General features: G+C 42.8%; 1 protein-coding gene across 3 annotated transcripts in view; it reads left to right on the forward strand.

The window, feature by feature from the left end:
* The window catches only part of ANO8 (anoctamin 8), a 108,670-nt gene extending 100,990 nt beyond the window's left edge, over nucleotides 1-7,680 (forward strand). For all 3 annotated transcript variants that reach the window (XM_044285613.1, XM_044285622.1, XM_044285627.1), the window contains 2 exons: nucleotides 1,045-1,155; nucleotides 5,670-7,680. In XM_044285613.1, the coding sequence (XP_044141548.1) occupies nucleotides 1,045-1,155; nucleotides 5,670-6,317 (759 nt within the window). In that variant the 3' untranslated portion in view covers nucleotides 6,318-7,680. The remainder of the gene's footprint in view (nucleotides 1-1,044; nucleotides 1,156-5,669) is intronic.
* Nucleotides 7,681-19,052: the final 11,372 nt, after the last annotated feature.

Here is a 19,052-nt window from a genome sequence, read left to right on the forward strand (position 1 = left end):
TATGACCAGGCAAATCCCTCCATGTGATTCTCTATTCAAATACACTGCACCTGTAATCTACGCTTCCCTACTGGGCAACAGAGTAGCTAAAGCCTCATGGGCCCTGGTGCAAGAGTTCAGCTTGGGGCCACAGTGCTTTGTGGCCAGGGGCAGGGAACCACATAGCCTTAGTGCTGCCTGAGGCAACCCCCACCTTGCTAAATTCTTGACCTAACCCCTTCCCTCCAGCAAGAGGTGTAACTGGACCTGCATGCATTTTCTTTAATACCAGTGTGTTCTTATGTGGTACAAGGGTCTCTGGGCCCCCTCAGGCTCCTGGGCCCAGTAGTGACTGCTACTTCTGCAGCCCCTATATAGCTATGCCCTTTCTACTGGGTGTTTAGTACAGATGCAGTGTGTATCAATGGCAGAGGCTGAGGGATGTGTCCAGTCACATTACCCTCCATCAGCGGCCATCTTATGGACAAGACCTCTATGTGGACAGCATAGAAGATTTGCCTAACAAGAGCATGACTTATGAAATATAGCAAACGGCACATAATTTCAGCAAAGACTATATTAGTAAGTGCCATATAGTCATCTTACATACACATTGGTCACAAGCAGCCAAAAAGTGGGCAACCACTTTAAATAATGCAAGTTCCTGCATGCCACACAGTCCACTGTGACTAATAAACAGATGAATGATGCTATATTGTATCCAAGGCTATAAAAGGAGATATGTCATCAAACAATTTTGCTGAGTTTAAGGACAATAGTATGAGGACAGGTCCAGTTTCCTATTCACCAGAACAGCATAAAACACACTGTGCTGTTTTACTAATGGGAATTTTAAAAGAATACAGCAGACTCATAGTTATATAGGTGAAAATGATAAATAAAAAAATGGGTGTGGGGAAGCACTGTAGCCTATTTCAAGGGTGGATTGTATCCAACAATTTTTTTTTTTTCAAGGGGTTCCTTGAAAAATATCTTGCCCATTTCATCTTTACACTGCGTTTACCCATTTCAGTGAAACACTGTTCCATTGTTTCCTCTTTGCAGCATTTTGCACTGCTTCTGAAGTATATTATACATGTGGTGATTCCAGACATCCCTGGGTGGGTAGCTGAAGAGATGGCAAAGTTGGAATACCAAAGGCGAGAAGCATTTAAGGTACAAAACTGAACTGTAAAAGTTATATTAATTTATATCTGAGCATAGACATTTAAGAATAATTGGCCGTTTGTGTTGGCAAACGCCCATATAGTGAACAAAAGTACACACATAACTGTTAGGCTGCAAACCAAATTAACCAGCTTCTCAATGTGTTTTCTAATATACAGTCAGGTCCATAAATATTAGTTGTTAAGGAACCAAAGTAATGGGACAGAATAATAATCATAAATTAAACTCACTTTTTAATACTTGGTTGCAAATCCTTTGCAGTCAATTACAGCCTGAAGTCTGGAACGCATAGACATCACCAGATGCTGGGTTTCATCCCTGGTGATGCTCTGCCAGGCCTCTACTGCAACGGTCTTCAGTTCCTGCTTGTTCTTGGGGCATTTTCTCTTCAGTTTTGTCTCCAGCAAGTGAAATGCATGCTCAATCGGATTCAGGTCAGGTGATTGACTTTGCCATTGCATAACATTCCACTTATTTCCCTTAAAAAACTCTTTGGTTGCTTTTGCAGTATGCTTTGGGTCATTGCCCATCTGCACTGTGAAGCTCCGTCCAATGAGTTCTGAAGCATTTGGCTGAATATGAGCAGATAATATTGCTCGAAACACTTCAGAATTCATTCTGCTGCTCTAGTCAGCCATCACATCATTAATAAATGCAAGAGAACCAGTTCCATTGGCAGCCATACATGCCTACGCCATGACACTACCACCACCATGCTTCACTGATGAAGTGGTATGCTTAGGATCATGAGCAGTTCCTTTCCTTCTACATACTCTTCTCTGCCCATCACTCTGGTACAAGTTGATCTTGGTCTCATCTGTCCATAGGATGTTGTTTCAGAACTGTGATGTCGTTTGGCAAACTCTAATCTGGCCTTCCTGTTTTTGAGGCTCACCAATGGTTTACATCTTGTGGTGAACCCTCTGTATTCACTCTGGTGAAGTCTTCTCTTGATTGTTGACTTTGACACACATACACCTACCTCCTGGAGAGTGTTCTTGATCTGGCCAACTGTTGTGAAGGGTGTTTTCTTCACCAGGGAAAGAATTCTTCGGTCATCCACCACAGTTGTTTTATATGGTCTTCCTGGTCTTTTGGTGTTGCTGAGCTCACCAGTGCATTCCTTCTTTTTAAGAATGTTCCAAACAGTTGTTTTGGCCACGCCTAATGTTTTTGCTATCTCGCTGATGGGGTTGTTGTGTTTTTTCAGACTAATGATGGCTTGCTTCACTGATAGTGACAGCTCTTTGGATCTCATCTTGAGAGTTGACAGCAACAGATTCCAAATGCAAATAGCACACTTGAAATGAACTCTGGACCTTTTATCTGCTCATTGTAATTGGGATAATGAGGGAATAACACACACCTGGCCATGGAACAGCTGAGAAGCCAATTGTCCCATTACTTTTGGTTCCTTAACAAGTGGGAGGCACATATGCAAACTGTTGTAATTCCTACACCGTTCACCTGATTTGGATGTAAATACCCTCAAATTAAGTCTGCAGTTAAAACACATCTTGTTTGTTTCATTTCAAATCCATTGTAGTGGTGTATAGAGCCAAAAATGTTAGAATTGTGTCGATGTCCCAATATTTATGGACCTGACTGTATGTGAATGTAAACAATCATTTGCTGAAAAATGACCTTTCCACCCCTCAAACCTTCCCCCCAAAAAGTATTCTCATTTGCAAATATGCTATCACAGAGTACCACCTAAGTATAAAACGTAGCCTTTATTATGCTAAGGCTACGTTTTATACTTAGGTTGTACTCTGTGACAGTGTTACTTGTAATTATACCACTTTAGGATATCTTCCCTCTGACTGGTTATTGTCTTAGCTGTGACACTCCTTTACAAATATAGTGTTTTTTACACAATAAAAGCACACAGAGCTATGGGGACTGGATATTGCGGATGTGCTAGCGGCCATCTAGCAACCCATGTCCTCAGCTCTATACACAAAATCCCGGTGACGGGTTCCCTTTAAGGGCCTACTCGGTGATTGACCGCTTTATGTAACCTTTCATACAGAGACAGTTTTCAGTCACTAGAACCATCCACTGGGCTCCTAAGCATAGAAAGAACAGCAAATGTAATCAATACATTTCAAGTTATACTGAATCTGTTCCCACAAAAATATATACAGAGGCAAAAGTCTGGACACACCTTGTTAACTGGTGTAATTAGTAGAACATTTACTTCCAATGTGTGAAAGGTGTTAATTGGGAGAGGGGCTGAATTATTTGGTGGTGGAAAAGTTTTTGCCTTCCATTTTGACATCCGCAATATTGAATTCAGCTCAGGTTATTTCAGTGGCAAGGGGGTTATGTGATATCAGTCTTGACTAGAATTTACTCACAAATACACTGGAAGTGTAAATGTTGACCTATCTGTACCAGTTTAAAAGTTAAGTAAGGTCAAAGTTTCCTAATGTGTTTTACGTGACATGCCCAATGTGTCCACCATTCTGCACATGGTTTAAACCAGTCTTCAAGAACACGCTGAAGAAATGCAGCACTTTAGGATTTGCCATTTTAGGTGAGCAATATTGTGTATTTTTTCTGCATATACAATGCAGTTTAAATGACCCCAGAGATAGAAGTCGAAAAGCATTAAGTCCAGTGATCTTGAGGGCCATTCTATCAGGCCTCTATGCCAAATCCTGTGCCCAGGGAAATGCACATCTAGCTATCTGCGTAGAGCCAGAGCAAAGTGTGGTGGTGTGCCAAACTGTAGAAAATCACATGGGAACTTACTGTTCTCATTGAGCACGGATGATCAATGAAAAACAGCCCTATGATATGAGTCCTCCAAATACCACACCAAATCGTGACCTTTTCCAAACACATTAGGGTTCATTTATTAAGACCGGCATTTTAGACGTCGGTCTTAATAACCTCTATAGCTGGTGGGGAATCCACTGGAGTTATGTAGAGGCACCGGTCTCTACGCAAGTTCGGAGGTTCCACTGCTGCTTCTAAATGTAAGACTGCTTGTGAACTAAACAAGGCGTAGACTATGGTAAATGAGACGGGCCTGCCAGTCCGTCATCTCTTCCGCCCACACCAACTTTTTTAGACCTTCGTGAACGGGGAAAAGTCACAGATTGCACGGCAAAGGATCTTTGTGTCGCAATCTGCACTAAATGGAGGCAAATTTCTGGTTTGTATATAGACCCCCATTGTTTTTGATGGGTCTGTCCATGATGGATAATCATTGAATCAATACTGGAGATTGTGGTGATAGACCACACCATTCACATAAAACAGTGCCTCGTTACTGAAAAGAATGTGATGTGGGAAAAACAGATCTGCCTCTGCTTGCTTCAAAGCCCATTTTGCAAACTCTCTCTGTCTGGCTCGTATTCATTGAATCGGTGTGGCATCTGAACTTTGTATGGATGCCATTTTTGATCATGAAGAATCCACAATCTGAAACGTTGATTGGTCCCGGTTTCCAGCGATAACTATCTGGTACTGCAGTTTGGGCTTTTAACAAATGATGCTAGGACATTTGTGGCAGACTCTGGTCATCCTGTCCAGTGCCTGTTAACAATGGATCCAGTTTCAATAAACTATGTGATGATTCTACGTATAGTTGAGTTTAAAATAGGGCACATATCCAAGTGACATGCATTGTCATGTGTGCTCCTTCCTTCACACGAGGACAAATTCTATACAATGTTCTTTAGTTAACGGCATAATTGTTCACCTGTAACGAACCTTGACCTTGCTTCACTCCTGAATAGTTAAAGGTATATCAAAACTGACACTTCCAGTGTGTTTCTGAGTAAATTATAGAAAAGATTGATATATCACGTGAACCTTTGGAAAAACCTGAGCTGAATTCAATATGGTGTCCGAAAGCATTTCCTCCACCCAGTGTCTGACTGGGGTACCTAGGGCCCACCAGTAAAATGTATTTAGGGGCCCACAGTACGGATACATTCAAATATAATTTAAAAAATCTAACAAGTTTTTTATATGAACATAGGCTGGCTGAGGTGCTGTACATTAAATATATGTATGTAGTGCAGCAAGTCTACTGTGTTATTTGCCACTTGTGCAAGCAGTGGGAGACTAGGGGCCCACAGGGGGCCAGTCTGAGCCTGCCTCCACCAAATAATGCAGCTTCTCTCCCAATAAATACTTTCACAGATTGAAAGTCCATTTTCTACAAATTACATAAGTTAAAAGGGTGTGTCCAGACTTTCTCTATCTATCTGTATATATAAATAAGCAAGTCTGGGTGCACGTTCCTGAGGGAATAGGCTTCTTACCCCAATTATAGTCCAGAAAAATGAACAGTACTCCAATGTCATTGGAGTGCTGTTCATTTTTCTGGACTATATAATCTCTATATATCTATATCTCTTATGTATGTGTATCTTCTCTGCTCCTACTGCTCTTTAACATTCTGCCTACATATAGGCATGCACAAAAGTCACAAGTTCCTGTTAACTACATTGGCAAAGTATTACTATGTCCTCTTCTCTTAACAGAAACATGAACGTCAGGCCCAGCATCGGTATCAGCAGCAACAGCGCAGGAAGCGAGAGGAAGAAGAAAGGCAACGTCATGCTGATTATCATGCACGAAAAGAACGGGAGCGGGGAGGAGAGGAAGGAAGATCCGGCCAAGAACCTCAAGCACATGAGAAGAACTCAAGTAAAAATAAGCCATGTGGTTCCCAAGGTGGGAACACTCATGACAAACCGAAGAGGCCCAGCTCCCTGCTGGCCAGCAATAATGTGCTCAAACTCAAGCAAATTATACCCCTGCAAAGCAAATTCTTGTCAGGGACCAATGCCAAATCTCCACAGTCTCCTCCAGGGGGAGATACCAAAATACCTAGCTTCCTGAGCTTCAAGTTCTTGAAATCTCCAGAAACACGGAGAGAGGCAGCACCAGAAAGAGCCCATTCTCCAACCAAACCTTTCCATCCTGGTAAACTATTTAACTTTGGTAAAGGGGAAGGGCAAATAGGTGGCAATGGTGTGGGAGCACCTATTTCAGTGCAGCCTCGAGGGGCAACAGCTGCAATTGCCTCATCAGATGGGACAGTTCCTGGAAAGTCTCAGCTAAATGGAGTTTCAGAAGACATACCTGTGGATGATGCAGATGATCAGGGGAGGGCACATAAACAGTGACCTCCTGTGACCGTATAACTGCCTCCATCCCTCTAACAACATAAGGGCATGGTAGCACTGCAAGAGGTGGAGGTGGGTAACTATTCAGAGGGAAATTATTTCCTTTCTCATAATGGTGAGAGTGATTATCAAAGAGGATTTCAGTGGTCTGGAGATGCCATCTTGCATAATGAGCTACACTGGTGCAATATGCTATATAACCCACCTTGTGACAAGAAGGTGCTGCATTGTATAATGATGCTGAGTATCGCTATATACTTCCAGCCTTACTGGATAATGAACTTTCTGTACGGTGTTATGATGCTGAGTATCCATATACACCTCCAAAATTTTAAATGAGTGGATTTCATTATTCAGACATCCTGCGCTACACCATTATGATGAGTATTACACACAATCTGCTCATCGTAATGATGGCATGGTGAACACAGTAACTTTAATATATCCAATACATATCTGAGCCCATAATAGTGAAATTTCTGAGGTGTATAATGATGCAGAGTAAATCTTCACAGAACATTACCATATCCATTCCCTCCTGATCGGGCACCGATAATAAAACCTGAACTAAGAAAGGGCGAAGGCAATAGAGGTATTAGCACTGGTAACCTCTCCTGCAGTGCCTTATTGCAGGCCAATCTGGCTGTGGAGAGGATTAACCTCATCTCTACAACAGTTCCTCACCGACCAGCTCCTCTCCACTTCTCTGTGTGATAACTCTGCTGCCTTCTTGAATCCTGTAAATCGTTTGCTGATCTGGAGGCCCTATCTATTGATTTCAGTAGATAACCACCAACAATAAAGTAGAGAGGCTTTTTTTAATTTTTTTTTATATTCAGTTTTATGTAAAGTGTATATGTAACGGTCTCGTCATGTCACCATATGACAGTCAGAAGATGGGTGAATGAAGGTGGTCCACATATCAGCACCTCAATACTGCACTTTCTTCCTCTTTCATGTGGTGGCTTCATTCACGTAGATCCTGAATAACTTGTTTGGAGAAACTCACAAAACACAAAGCATTTCCTTCATGTTCAGTACTTGGGCTTGGTTTCTGCTCGGTGTGTCTCATACTGTACACTGAAGAGTGTGACACTTTTTTCCTTCCAGGGGTGAGATTTTAGGTCCTGTAAGGCATCATGCACACTACTGTTGTTGTGTCCGTTGTTCCGTTTTCTGCGGACCCATTGACTTTCAATGGGTCCGTGGAAAACTCGGCTAATGCACAGTTTGTCGTCCATGAGCCGTGTTTTCAGTCCGTGAAAAAAATAGGACCTGTCCTATTTTTTTTACGGACAACGGTTCGCAGACCCATTCAAGTCAATGGGTCCGTGAAAAAACACGGAGGCACACAAGATTGTCATCCGCGCGTCCGCTTTTTTCCTATCATTTGCATGGCAAACTTGACTTAGATTTTATTTATTTTTTTACTTTCCTTCATGTCTGGAGATCCTTCAAAAATAAAGGAAGACACACGGAAACAAAAACGGACACGGAACAACGGAACCCCTTTTTGCGGACTGCAAAAAAAATACTGTCGTGTGCATGAGGCCTAAGTCTGTCATGCAGACATTGAGACACAATACTGGTGTAGCATAACACTCCATATCTGTATCTGACAGAGTCTTAAAGGCTCCATAGAATCAACATTTTGGTCCGGTAAATTTGCTCGTCCATTGATGCATTTAGACACTCTAGAAGGCCACAAGTACATGAACATCAGATTGGTATTAACCACGTGTAACCATGTGGAGCATTTGCCAAGTTAAAGCTGAATTGTGTCTTTCCATGATATTAATTGTGTCTTTCCATGATATTTTATAGCAACTTTTTTTCTTTACTTTATTGCACCAAGTGCAAAAAGGAACCCTGCTCGCACAGGAAAGCATTTCAGCTAATGCATTGTACAATTCCAAACAGGCTTTGTACAGTCAATAAAGTAGCCGTGAGCGGTGCTCCTGCTGGCATAGATATGGCACGCATGCTGCATTCTTGACACAACGTGGAATGAGTACATAACTGGGAAGATCACTGAGAATTGATCCTATTTGCCTTAATGCTTTTCTAATGTGACATACACCAGTGGAGGGTTCAGATTTGCTGTTAAGCTTTTTCTTTTCTTTTTACATGTTTAGGTTGTGTGTGTGTGTTTCACACTTAAGGTGGTATCGGCTGACCATCTAATTTGGGCTCCTGACGGCAGATGTTAAGTTAAAGAAATGTCAGGCACGTTGGATTTAAGCACACCCAACTTGTTGTTTTCACAGGCGATAAGCCAATGTGAGAGGTGTCTGGAATGGCTGATTAGACACCTCTCGGCCTTTCCACATTGAGAACATATGCACACTCAGCTGAGCCAAGCATGCATATGTCTGGGGCATCAGCAGGCATAACGGTTGGCCGGTTTAGTGCTCTATCGAAGGTGGATAGCCACTGTAAGTCACAGGCGTCCTGCACCATTCATCAGCAGAAGTGTTGGCATTAGTTCACTGATCTCAGGACAGGAGTAATATGCCTCATGGTGGGCTCCTATGTTATGTTACACTTTTTAGGTCAGTGTCTCAAACCGTTCATAGTAGTGTAATGCCATGGAGTAAGCCTAGAAAGTGAGGTTGCTCGCATTTAAAGGAATCTGTCAACAGTAAATGAATTGTTAAACCAGGTACAATGCCTTGCCGGGCTAGCTTAACCGAATTTCAATTAGCAATCCATTGCCTCATTCTGGAGAAAAAAGTACTTTTAATCCATATGCTAATAAACAGTTAAAGGCGCTGTGAGGTGTTATGATATTGATAACCTAATCTCAGGATAGGTCATCAATATCACATCGGTGGAGGTCCAACTCCCAGCCTCCCCCGCCTTTCAGATATATGAAGACGCTGTGGTGATTGTGTGAGTGCTGCGCCCTATTCAGTGTTTACCTGCCCTAAGTCTAGATTAGGCCTCATGCACACGACCGTTGTGTGCATCCATGTCAGTTGTTCAGTTTTCCGTGATTTTCTGCAGACCGATTGACTTTCAATGGGTCCTTTGAAAACTCGGAAAATGCCACGTTGTTCATCCGTGTCCGTGATCCGTGTTTCCTGTCGGTCAAAAAAATAGGACCTGTCCTATTTTTTTGACTGACAACAGTTCAGGGACCCATTCAAGTCAATGGGTCCGTGAAAAAACACGGATGCACACAAGATTGTCATCCGCGTCAGTGATCCGTGTCCGTAGGCTACTTTCATATAGACTGATCCGAAGATCCGTCTGCATAAAAGATTTTTCAGAGCTGAGTTTTCACTTTGTGAAAACTCAGATCCGACAGTATATTCTAACAGAGAGGCGTTCCCATAGTGATGGGGACGCTTCAAGTTAGAATATACTACGGACTGTGTACATGACTGCCCCCTGCTGCCTGGCAGCACCCGATCTCTTACAGGGGGCTGTGATCCGCACAATCAACCCCTCAGGTGCGGCACCTGAGGGGTTAATTGTGTGCATCATAGCCCCCTGTAAGAGATCAGGGGCTGCCAGGGGGCAGACCCCCCTCCCTCCCCAGTTTTAAATTCATTGGTGGCCAGAGCGGCCCCCCCCTCCTTCCCTCTACTGTATTAATTTAATTGGTGGCCAGTGCGGCCCCCCCTCCCTCTACTGTATTAATTTCATTGGTGGCCAGTGCGGGCCCCCCTCCCTCCCTCTACTGTATTAATTTAATTGGTGGCCAGTGTGGCCTCCCCCCCCCCCATCATTGGTGGCAGCGGAGAGTTCCGATCGGAGTCCCAGTTTAATCGCTGGGGCTCCGATCGGTAACCATGACAACCAGGACGCTACTGCAGTCCTGGCTGCCATGGTTACTTGGCAATATTAGAAGCATTATACTTACCTGCTGCGCTGTCTGTGACCGGCCGGGGCGCTCCTCCTACTGGTAAGTAACAGATCTGTGCTTTAAGCAATGCGCCACACAGACCTGTCACTTACCAGTAGGAGGAGCGCCCGGCCGGTCACAGACAGCGCAGCAGGTAAGTATAATGCTTCTAATATTGCTAATATGGCCACCAATGACAGTAATACAGTAGAGGGAGGGGGGGGGGGGGGGCCACACTGGCCACCAATGAAATTAATACAGTAGAGGGAGGGCCGCACTGACACCATTGAATTTAAAACTGGGGAGGGAGGGGGGGTCTGCCCCCTGTTGCCTGGCAGCCCCTGATCTCTTACAGGGGGCTATGATACGCTCAATTAACCCCTCAGGTGCCGCACCTGAGGGGTTAATTGTGCGGATCACAGCCCCCTGTAAGAGATCGGATGCTGCCAGGCAGCAGGGGGCAGTCATGTACACCGTTCTTAGTATATTCTAACTTGAAGCGTCCCAATCACCATGGGAACGTCTCTGTGTTAGAATATACTGTCGGATCTGAGTTTTCACGATGTAACTCAAATCCGATGGTATATTCTAACTGAGTGCAGCAACACCTTCAAATAGCTGATCGGTGGGAGTGTCTGGAGTTGCATCTCTGCCGATCTGATATTGATGACCTGTCCTCAGCATATGTCTTCAGTATCCTGACACAGTACTACTACTTCGGTGCACTTAATCTATGCATCCTTGCTCCTCCTGTTGCCTCTGTCAGGCACTCCTTGTCCTCGATTGACATGGCTAGGCAACATGACTGTGCAGGAACCTGTCTCTGTCCAAAGGGGAGAGGGAGGACCTGGAAGGAGCTGATTTCATCCATTCAGTACAAATGTGGCAAAACAATGGAGTGTCAGCGATGACCTGAAAAATGTCCTTTCCACTGTGATAGAAAGTGGTCATGTTCCCGGACTGATGGGATCCTGACTAGTTACAGCAGCTGTTGTGCATATATTGTCCCTCCTCTTGATATTGCAAGAGGGAACATTTACTTATACCGGAGGAACCCAGTGCAGGACAAGTATATTAGGACTCTGAAGATATTTTGATGTTTTTGTCAGAAGAAACTTGCCAAAATGAGTAATAAGTATTTTTCTAACTTGTCAGCCTTTTGTGTGCCATATGAAAGACGCTTTCTCCTGACGTGAGGATCATGTGAATTGTAGGTACATGGTTTTATTGTTCATCCTTTTTGTAACTGATCTCACTATGGAGGATTTCTCTGGTGTAAAGGTTGTTTGACTGAAGGTCCTTTAACATGGACCAATGTTTCAGGCAGTTATCAGGAACAAAGCAAATGTTCTAGTTACCGCCTGACCGTCAGTGGAGATGAGGGCTACATTTACATTCAGGAATCACCTCTGCTGTATGAGGTCAAGCGATTGATACAGCTTGTCCCATAGAAAATCATTGTTCCTGGGCAGCAGATCCAGGTTTAGACAAGACTACCTGCAGCACAGAAACAATGATTGTGTCAGCTGAAAGACACAATCGCCCAATGAATGAGCGTTTGCTCATTCATCTTGTGATCGCCACCACCTTTAGGCAAGGGCTACACGGCGACACCTGTCGCGGCCAGGATCGCTGAGTAGTGGTGATCCCATAGATATGACTGGGATCGCCGTGGCAGTCGCAAGAAACACAGCGGTGTTGGATCCTATGCATTTCTAAGGGATCACTGCTCCCCAGCAATCCTGGCCACAACCAGTTTCTGCAAACACTCATCCCTGATAACTGGCCTGATTATCATTTTGTAAAAGCATCTTAAGGATCAAGCAAACCACTTGTCACCTGCTGTGACCCAGTTATGGTCCGCAATGTTCTGAAGGGACAATGAAATCAGTGAAAAGAGCTACAGTGTTTTACCTGGTTTTACAAAATCATGTACCTGGTATTGCAGATTTTAGTTTGGCGTCTTAAAGGGAAAGAGACTGCTGGTGTCTTTAAACAGGGAGTCTTAGTGAGTTGAGGATATCTTTGTTGGCAGCATATAAAATATGCATGTCTATTGGGTAGAGCTTGGTGGATTTTTTTAGGCTACAAAACCTAAACACTTGGAAGAGAGATTTATCAAACTGGTGTAAAGTAGAACTGGCTTAGTTGCCCATAGCAACCAATCAGATTCCATTTAATTTTTCACAGCTCCTTTGGAAAATGAAAGGTGGAGTCTGATTGGTTGCTATGGGTTCTACTTTACACCAGTTTGATAAATCTCCCCCTTGCTTTTTTGTCTTAAACCTTATTAGTTATAGACCTGCATCATGAGAGGACATTGTGCATAAATGTGAGAATCAGTAAATGATTAGGTTAAGGTTCCTCCACGGACCATATACATAAAGTTTAAAGTAGACCTGAGAACTTGATGGCCCACTGGGTTTTGTATGAGTTGTAGTACGGATTAAAGGTTATGTGCACACGTGTTTGAAAACTGTAAGGGCTCATGCACACGGCCGTGTGTATTTTGCGGTCCGCACGGAAAGAAAATCTGTTTGCGTGCATGAGCCCTAACTTTCTAATAGATTGTGACAGCAGGGGATACTCAATGTAAAAGTCAGGGACACAGGTAAGCATCTGTTTATCTACAATAGTGACTGACCAGTTCAATAGACTGGAAATGCTGAATGCCTCAGTACTGGTGTTCAATGGTTGAAAATATCAATCTAATGCAAATTTGATGACCTGAACGTTTTGGGGAAAAGTGTATGCACAACCAAATAAGCTGCTTAACCTGGCAGAATGTCAAACAAATTGGGTAATACATTGTGCATCTGTCATACTGTATTCCTACAATTAAAGTGAATGTGTTGCCTATAATTTTTTTCTGACATAGAATAACAACACACATTCTTTTTTCTAAACTGTTTTTATTTTCTGATTGTAGATTTTTTTTAAATTCTATTTCCTGAACATTAATTATGGAGGCGGCCATCTTGCCTGAGGAAGTTCCCTATTGATTTCTATAGGAGAGTTTTCTAGGCATGCTCTGTCACCTGTGAAGAGGTCATGAGGGGACAAATAAGCTGTGATATCACCTATTGTGAATGGTGGATCCTGTGTTATCTATACAGAGGTCATATCAGTCATTCTAATTTTGCCTGTGATGAACATGAGATAGCTATTAAAAAGTTACCTAAACATAATAGGATGCCTATTATTAGGCTTACTAGCCAGGATTTAGTTTTTTTTTTTGTTTTTTTCAAATATAATGACGTGGCAAATTAAACATAACATCAACAAGGGTTATTTGTGATTTTTATATTGATGGCCTAGCCTCAGGATAGATCATTAATATATGATCAGTGAGGTCTGACTCCCGACACCCCAGTTGTTTGAAGAGGCTGTGGCGTCCCTGTGCTTATCAAGCACAGCGCCGTACAATATATAGTGGCTGTGCTAGGTATGGCAGCTCAGGCCCTTGAATGGGACGGAGCTGTGCCTAGGCCATGTGACATCACGGGTCTAGGAAGAGGCCACAGCGTTCACCAGAGCACTGCGGCCCCTTCAAACAGCTGGAGCCCCCACCGAACAGATATTTATAACCTATTCTGATAGGCCATCAATATCAAAAATGGTGGAAAACCCCCTTTAAAATATGTTTAAAGGGAGTGTGTCACCAACGTAACATGTTTTAAACTGATGATATAGCTCTGTGGGAGGCAGATCCATAGTACCTATGGTTAGTTTTTCAGAGCCTCCAAAGTACCTAAAATGAAGTTTTAAAAATATGCAAATTACCTATCGTGAGTGCCCAGGTGAGGAGAGTATGCTAAAAGTACCCAGTGCTCCCCGCCTTACTTTCTCCTGACTCCTCCCCTCTGTATCGTCCGGTCAGCCCTGTATCCTTGCTGGGTCATTTTCGTCTCCGTTCATAATCCAGAGCCTGTGCGCTTTACCGCCGGTGTACGTAACTGGCGCATGCACACGGCATATCAGTATGCCTCTGCCCACAGTGGGCAATGTACTGCGCATGCCCGGACCCGGCGGTGAAGCGAACAGGCACTGGATTATGAATGGAGACGAGAATGATGCCGCAAGGATACAGGGCTGACCGGACGATACAGAGGGGAGGAGTCAGGAGAAAGTAAGGCGGGGAGCACTGGGCACTTGCAGCACACTCTCCGCCCCTGGGCACTTGTGATGGGTAATTTGCACATTTTTAAAACTTCATTTTAGGTACTTTAGAGGCTCTGAAAAACTAAACATGGGTATCATCAGTGTTATGGATCTGCCTCCGACAGAGCTATATCATCAGTTTAAAACATGTTATGTAGGTGACAGACTCCCTTTAACATGAAAACCCATTTTAAACAATCATTCATATTCTAATGGCATGTTTAGAATCACTATGCCCAGGAACAAAAAATAGACCGCCCAATGAAACTATGTTTTAACGCATTTTCATTTTAATAGAATGAAGGCCAGGCTTTCTAATTTGCTTTCCTTTTAAAGATTAACACTGTAATGGCAAATAAAGTCCAAATCAATATCCTGAAAAAAGGATCTGGTTCTCTTCTGCCAACTGCATGTTATATACATAAGGCAATAAAGGACATCTCCAGGATATGCTATAATTTAACTGATTTGTGGCGCTCTGACAGCCCCCTCCACTAGTACTCAAAATGTAAGGGCCGAAGTGTTCAGCGCTGCAACCTCTTCACGTTTCCTGGCACAGTAAGACTCCCTGTAGTGTAGTAGTGGGCGACCTGGGAACACTACTCTCCAGAGATCTGAGGGGGACCTTCTGCCATAACCTTACATGGGAATACCCCTTTAAGATAGCCATAGATGTAAAGATGTCCATTTGATCCCAAAAATAGTTCAGATATTTGTCATTATCTGGATGCTCGGTAAATCTAGCCTGTATATGGAACATCATTAATAATGGTGACATCGTTGCCATTTTTGGAAATGTCATTCCTCGATAAGGTCCAGCAGACATATTTTGGATGATCATTACATTGGACCTGTAAATAACCATAGCTTGAACCCATTATGTATCGATCAGTAATACGGTAAAAATTTGGATCCATACTAACTACTGTATACCTTGAGAATCCACAAGAAAAAAAATATGGTCCTGCTCCACTGCAATGTTTCCAAGAGACAAATCTGGTGCCTGTTGGACGCATGATATGGCACATATCGCACTCCATTTACCGTATACAAGTGGAGGAAAATAGCAGTTCTTTCTGTAAGCTCTACTTTTAAGGTCTCCTACGTTTTCATACTCTTAACCATTTTTCTGAAATAAACAGTTTTTAACAAATGCTGACAAGGGGTGAAATGAAAATGGGGGGTATTCTGTCTTATAGGACGTGTGATGAGAAGTCCTTGGAAGTGAGTCTTATGATAGAGCACGTGTTGATAAGGTGCTTTGGCTGGTGAATCCCTGCTTAACAGGGATCTAACGTGGTGGCCGGTATGTGACCCTGGCAGTCAGCCGTTATGCAGAGCTGTTGTAGTATTTTTCATGAATGAAACGTGCTTGTCGTCAGGACAGCTGAAGCCGCTGCTGTTTGTGTCCGTTTGTCCGTCACCAGCACCTGCTTATACGACTATGACATGGCCTGTTTGGATGTTTCTAATACTCCTCCATCCGTTCCTATAAGCAGGCATGTGTTATTATTCTTGATAAGGCGTCCCTTTTTTCTTCCTATATGTAGAGATTTAGAACAGTATACAACTCGGTTATCTATATAAACCCGTTAGGAACCCCTTAGATATTGAATGTGCTTAACATATATTACTATTGCCTCCAATTACCTTTCCTGGAAGGTTTCTTGTGTGTTTCAGAGAGAAACTAAAACTCAAATAATCTATGCAAGAAAAAAGTCATGTTAATATCAGTGCTTCAAACATGAGCCCCCCTAAAATGGTTCAGGGGCATGTCTACCGTATACCTATTGTATATGGAGGTAGCAGCACAGTTCTAAATGTACTTGAAACTGTTCTATCCAACAAGCAGAGCCATGAGAACATGTTCAGAGTGCTGATGTGGCACATTTTTTTCCTTTACATTTTACTTTTTGCACAGAAATGTCAAATCTGCACGTTGTGAACAAGAACTAACGTGTTTGGTAGTCGCACCAAAGTCTTGGGCTAAATAAATTTTGACTTGAGTAAATTATGGCATAACCGTGTTATGTTCTAGCAACCTTGTGTACTAATGAACCTGTGTGATGTTTAATGAAAAACCCTACTGATTTGGAAAACCTCATCCACATGCTGCTGAGAAAAACTAACAAATTTGCATATAATTTGACTTGTGGTGCAGATTGTAAATCCGCAGCATGTCCATTCTTGCTGTGGTTTTCCACCATAATGGTGAAATCTGCAGCAAACTCGGAGAGCCTGCACACAATGTGGAAAAACGACAGCGTAAGGCCTCATGCACACGACCGTTGTTTGCGCGGATGCGGACCCATTCACTTCAATGGGGCCGAAAAAGATGCGGACAGCACTCCGTGTGCTATCCTCATCTGTGGCCCCGCAAAAAAAAATGTCACATAAGATGTTTAAAGTATACCTAAACTTTGGAATATTCTTTATTAAAAATGAATCAAACTGCCCTAAAATGAATATTTGTAATATACGTTATTTTCACTATTTCCTTGTGAAATAGGCACCTGAATCGGCACGGTATCGGCAGGTGCAGCGATAGGCGGTTTGTCCTGTGGAATCTATAGAGCACTGACATGTCAGTAGTGTATGTGCACGGATCGCAAAGTGCTGTAGGCACCTAAATCCTTCAGGTGCCTATTTCACAAGGAAATAAAGGGATTCTGTCCTCTCGTTTTAGCTTATAGAGCTGCGGACATGCATGGCTAGATCGCAACTAGCAAGTCCACAATATACCTGTCCCATAAAGCGGTGTCCTTTTATTGTGTTTAAAAAATGATTTTTATAGAAGTGTAAATTAGTCTGGTAAGGTGCCCAAGGGGCTGTACTAACCTTCTTGGTGCCCAGCCACGCTCCCCTGTGTTCTCCGAATCTCCTCCTTGCTCACAGTTAGATTGCTGTAATCTCTCAATGCACAGGGAAGGAACACTATACCGGCACTGCGCATCAAGAGATTACAGCAATCTAAGGGTCCATTCACACGTCCGTTGTTTCTTTCCTGATCTGTTCCGTTTTTTGCGGAACAGATCTGGACCAGTTCTGTACCCATTCATTTTCAATGGGTCCTGAAAAAAAAATCAGACATTGTGCTGTCCGATTTTTTTCAGGACCCATTGAAAATGAATGGGTACAGAACTGGTCCAGATCTGTTCCGCAAAAAACGGAACAGATTAGGAAAGAAACAACGGACGTGTGAATGGACCCGAACTGTGAGCAAGGAGGAGATTCGGAGGACACAGGGGAGCGTGGCTGGGCACCAAGAAGGTTAGTACAGCTCCTTACCAGGGTCATTTACATTTCTATGAAATCATTTTTTAAACACAATAAAGGCACGCAGCCCTATAGGACCGGTATATTGCGGACATGCTAGCGGCGATCTAGCTGTACATATCCGCAGCTCTATAGGCTAAAAAGAGATGACAGAATCCCTTTAAAGTAAAGTATATTACAAATATTGAGAGAGTTTTTAATAATGTATATTCCAAAGTTTAAGCACTGGTTTGTGGAAAATTATTGAAGTGCAGAAAAGACACATGGCACATATGTAATAAGCCATACTTTTGTGCAAGTGAGCCTATTATATCAATAGTCATGATCCATGTCATTAGTACACTTTGGTACTAGGGAATATTAACTATCAAAAATTATCATTTGTGTGTGTGTATATTATAAATGCAAGCTCCTGAAACCTGTGGCATAAAAAATAGAATCCAGAAAAGTTGTGGACCGCCCGAATATGGGTTGTGTGTACTGTATTTTACTTGTAATTTTGCAGTAGTACTCACCTGGCACAAGGTGGCGCTGCACTTAGAATGGTAAATGTCTGTGAAGATTTTTTTTTTTTTTACTTTAATAAAAAGACATCACAGAGAAGTCAGGAGTTTAAGTAGAAATATTATCAATTGCAAATCTTCCATAAGTTCTTTTTGCTGCATTTGTCTTATAGTTAAGCACTAAATAAAGTTGATCAGATAACCAGCCTGGTCTCTACTATAGGCCTGCAGAGCTTTGCGTAATATCATTTATACACCTCCCATAGTGGAGACCCTGAACACATTCGGCTTACCTTCAAACAGCCTGGGAGAGGGGATATTTATTTCTTTAATTTATTTTCTCATATTTTTGTAAAATCAGCAGAAATGCAATAAAATTATATTTCAACAACCTTTGATTTCTTATGGTTTTATTTCAGTGACTACTCTAGAACATTGTGCTGACTGGTAAACGCTATTTGCTTACTATATACATATAGGCAGCTTGTGGATGTGAAAATCGGTAGTTAGTCTTACCGGTAACGTTCTTTCCAGGAGTCCAACATGACAGCACATGGGAGGATGTCCAATCCAATCTCTGTAGGGACAGGAAGTGAGATAGGTTAAAAGCCCCCCCCCCCCCCCTTCCCTCCGATCGCCAGTGTCTTCTAAATTACTACACCGGATGGATGCAACTCAATTTTATTACTAATATGATAAGCATTGTTAACATCACACTGAATCACATATTAGGGAGGGAATTAGGAGTGCTGTCATGTTGGACTCCTGGAAAGAACGTTACCGGTAAGACTAACTACCGATTTCCAGGACGTCCCCCATGACAGCACATGGGAGAGTTACCAACTTAGCCATCAGGGAGGGACCACAGCCTGTAGAACCTTATGCCCAAAGGAAAGCTGACGATTGGACGGCAGGTTCAACCTGTAATGTTTACAAAAGGTGTTA

This window comes from Bufo gargarizans, chromosome 1, assembly GCF_014858855.1.
Source record: "Bufo gargarizans isolate SCDJY-AF-19 chromosome 1, ASM1485885v1, whole genome shotgun sequence".
NCBI classification, from domain to species: Eukaryota; Metazoa; Chordata; class Amphibia; order Anura; family Bufonidae; genus Bufo; species Bufo gargarizans.